This window comes from Primulina eburnea, chromosome 3 (genome assembly GCF_022965805.1).
Source record: "Primulina eburnea isolate SZY01 chromosome 3, ASM2296580v1, whole genome shotgun sequence".
Lineage (NCBI taxonomy): Eukaryota > Viridiplantae > Streptophyta > Magnoliopsida > Lamiales > Gesneriaceae > Primulina > Primulina eburnea.
The window spans coordinates 38,531,291-38,535,650 of NC_133103.1; the positions used below are offsets into that span (position 1 = coordinate 38,531,291).

Sequence of the window (4,360 nt, forward strand, 5' to 3'; positions counted from 1 at the left end):
AGCTTTATTAAATATCAACTGATAGCGTAAGACAAATTCAGGAACGAAATACATCAAAAATGAAGTAAAGATATTCTCTAAGGTGGTAAGCGTTCACATGCCTCTTTAGAGCCTTACCCAGCGCATTCTCCCACTTTCCTCTCTACTCCTCTTGTACCTCCACAGGACAAAGTTACCCACTTAGAAGCTTCTTCGAATGACTCTACAACTGCAAGATTGAGCTCAAGCTTCCATGCAAATGCTCGTGACCTCTCTTTTCTTCTTCCTTCACGATTCTTTCATAACAACGACGTGCGACTTTTTGGTCCCCGCACAGGACTCCAACTCCTTTTCCCACTGGAAACTCAAGCTTCTGATATAACTGGAAGCTACTGCTCTAAAATCCTTGAGGGCTGGTCGTCCTAGAATTCCATTATACGCTGACGGGGTATCTACTACAGTGAAGGCTATCATCTTTGTTACCCGCCGAGAATCTGTCCCCAAGGATAGGGGAAGAACAATCTGACCCAAAGGCAAGATGACGTGTTCTGCAAACCCATACAACGGGGTGGATATCGGCTCAAACTCAAATCCTCCCATCTTCATTTGATCCAACGTGCTCTTGAACAAGATGTTCACGGAGCTTCCATTATCAATAAATATTCTCGCCACATCATAATTGGCAATGGTGGTCGTTACCACAAAGGCATCGTTATATGGGGTCACAACACCTCGGAGGTCTTCCAGCCCAAAGCTGATGACGGGGTCTTGTGGTAAGTCTGCACCCCTAGATATCTCAAAGTTCTCCAACCTTCTCCCATGTGCCTTCCGAGCTCGCCCAGAGTCTCCATCAGTAGCACCCCCCGAGATCATATGAATCATTCCTCTCGTAAGGTGGTTATCCTCATTCATTCCCCTCCTCGGTTCGACGAGCTCCTGAGGGACATCTTGACATCGACCTTCTCCTCTCTGCTCCCCAATCCTCTGATTTATCCATGGAGGGCCTTGACCACGCCTAGGGGCGAGCGAGACCTTTGTCGACTCCTGAATGAGGATCCTTCTCGTCTATCCCGTGAAGGCAATCTAGCACTACACCCAACCCTTCGCGACTTCTCCCACCTCCCCGTGGGCTCCCTCACCTCCCTCACCTCGTCCCGACTCCTATCCAGGGGAATATGGGATGAGAATTGTCCTCTACTAGTAGTTCTGTCTTCCTCTCTTTCCCCCACACCCCTCTTCCTTCCTCCTTTCTCCGCTCCCTCAACTCTACTTCCTCCTGGCCGGTTCTCCATCCTTCTGTACCGTTGGGCATCTTCCAAGTTTACATATTTCTCAGCTCGAGCCAACAGATCATCATAGCTCAACGGAGGCTTCTTGACCAGTGACTTGAAAAACTCCCCTCCCCTCAGTCCTTGTGTGAAGGCACTTATCATGATGTCAGGGGTAGCCGCTGGTATTTCCAACGCTGCACTGTTGAAACGCTAGACAAATTCTCGCAAAGTTTCATTCTCTTGCTGTTTCATCACGAACAGACTCAAATAATTTTTCTGGTGCCTCTTGCTGCTAGAAAATCGGTGCAAAAAAGCAACTGAGAAGTCCTGAAAAGAACGTATAGAGCTGGGATGCAAAGTGTTAAACCACTGCTAGGCTGACCTCACCAACGTGCCCAGAAACACCCTGCACATGACTCCATCCGAATATTGGTGCAACAACAAAGCTTGGCTTTGAAAAGTTGAGAGAAAATTCTCAAAGGGTTTGATAAACTCAAAATATTATGTGTAATGTGTTCCAAGTTTACATGGTATTCTAACTTATATATAGTTAACAAAACCCTAAATATAAAAATTGCATATTTAAAGATATCAAATCTACTTGACAAAATAATTAAAACTCTAAATTAGGAAAATAAATCTCCGCCAAAACTAACAGGCACGGACCCCGTGTATGCCTCCGGGTGAGGGTCCGTGTAGGCTCTGTAAAATTACTCTCCGGAAAACAATGGACACGGACCCCGTGCACAGGTCCGTGCTCGGGTCCGTGTAGACTCGGGTTTCTCCTTCTCGACTGTACTGGGCACGGACCCCGTGTACAGGTCCGTGTACACGTCCGTGTAGCCTCGGTCATCCTCTACTTGATTGTGATGCAACCCGAACCCTTCGAGCCTTGTTTCCAAGCTTTCATTGGTTGCATGAAGGGCAACATTCAACATCTTCAAGCGTCCTCTCGGGATTGGTTCTTGGAACGCATAGTGGCTGGCTAGATTCACATCAGTGGGTAAGTCTTAAGCTGGGTGGGATTGTACCAGGTGTTGTATAAATCAAATTTTTCTAGTGGATCTTACCCGAGGTGGTAGAAAGGGTGACGTAGGAGCAGTTGAAGTCTCCGAACATCCATAAATATATCTTGTGTATTAACTGCTCAACTTTGTTTTAAACTTATTTGATCAGTTCAACTGATATCAGTTTAGTTTTGTCCATAGCTGAACCTATATTAGTCAGAACTGATTCCTCGTATTTCTGTCGATCTAATTCATCAGTGTACACATTCTTAGAACACGAGCTATTGCAGCTCATTAAGAATAATGTGTTTGAATCATCTTCAAAGGTGCCCGAACCGATCAATCAGTTTGACAATAGGATTATATTTTGGAGAAATTAAATTATAAGATTAGGACGACTAAAGGTAAATTCAACCATTTAATTACTCTTTGGGAAGATAAAATAACTTAAGATAGTTCTGATTTATAATTGTTAGAGAACGTAGAGTTAGTTAAACTTTGATTTTCTTGAGATAAAGAAATTTTGTATTAATGTATAAAAATGAAAGATGGCATATCAGAGTTGAAACGTTCCAGATTCGACGACTGTCCTCACTGTACCAAGACGAGTCTTTCCAGCGTACTTATGTCCTCACTCACACGCACCCTAGGAAACTTCCCAGGAGGTCACCCATCCCAAAATTGCTCCAAGTCAAGCACGCTTAACTTTGGAGTTCTTATGTGATGAGCTACCGAAAAGAAGATGCACCTTCGTGATATGAGTAGTACCAATCAAATCTTTTAAACCCTCTTCAACTATACAGTCCATTACATTGACATTCTCGGAATCCCTCTCATTCTCGTGTGGGTCGGTTCATTCATGTTCAGCTATAACGGCCCGAAAATTCGTGTTTGAAAAATTGCGGAAAAATTTAAAATTTTCTTTTTAAAATAATTAAGGTGCCTCATTCATAAAATAAACTGATAAATCAAGTTTAATGTTTAAAAATAGCAGCGGAAGAAATTATTACTCGCCAAAATAACAAGTTAAAGTATCCAACAACTGATAAAAATGTTTGAGCATAAAAATGGCAAGTGCTGTAAATGAGGTCCTCGGGTTCCACTACTGCCGACCCAAGCTAGCTCACTGGTCCCCGCCCTCGGCCCCGACATCATCAGTACCTATAACAATCAAGTCTAGTGAGCCTAAAGACTCAGCATGCATATATCGTAAATAACGAGTAAATAATATAGTAAAATTTGCATGGGGTAAAAATATCATGTCATGAGGTATAATGTGAAAATAACTTGTCATGAGCAATTATAATACGTGCATAACTGAACTGAAAATCATAGTGAAAATGTTTGCTCCTTGGAGCCCTGTAATAAAATAGCATGTCATAAATTTTCTGTTGAGATGATGGTCTACGCAAGTGGTCCCTGAACTGAACTGACCGGTAACTGGCGACCGGGTTTAATAATGGACGTCTGATCAGACTACTGCCACAGTATACTGGGTGAAACAACTTAACCGACCGATAACTGACGACCGGATCGGTAACTGGCGACCGGATTTAATAATGCTCCCATAACCAGTAACTGACAACCGGACCGGTAACTGGCGACCGGATTTAATCATGATAGTAAAGTGACCACAAGCAATATAGCATAAATCTCAAAAATGAATATTTTCTATGCACGTAATATAATTAACCAAAATAATTAAATATGAACAATTTCGATCTTCTTGCCTTGAAATCATGTACTTGCGATATTTAAAAATACCTATATGGCTTGATTGAAGAGTGAAAGAAGATATAAACATGCCTTGGTTTGTTTTGACAGAAAACAAACCAAATAACGACGCGGCGCGGCGGAGACGGAGTGCTCTTCACTTTCTCACTTTTTCTCTCTTAATCCCTTTAAACCAAGCATGCACCATAATTATTATAATAACGTAAAAATCGTAAACGTGATGCATGAACATTTAAAAATATCATGATTTGTGCTCAGGGCGCTGCCGGGACCAAAATCTTACACTTGGTGCAAAATGACCATTTTGCCTCTGTAAACCCAAAAATTATTGTTTCAACCCTGGACCTCTAAATTGACCCAAATCTTACC

General features: G+C 42.4%; 1 protein-coding gene across 1 annotated transcript; it reads right to left on the minus strand.

The window, feature by feature from the left end:
• Positions 1-267: 267 nt before the first annotated feature.
• On the minus strand, positions 268-1,412 carry LOC140827341 (uncharacterized). Its single transcript, XM_073189993.1, has 2 exons — positions 1,119-1,412; positions 268-1,023 (listed from the first exon to the last, which is right to left on the minus strand). The coding sequence occupies exons 1-2, from the start codon at positions 1,410-1,412 to the stop codon at positions 268-270; spliced, it is 1,050 nt and encodes a 349-aa protein (XP_073046094.1).
• Positions 1,413-4,360: the final 2,948 nt, after the last annotated feature.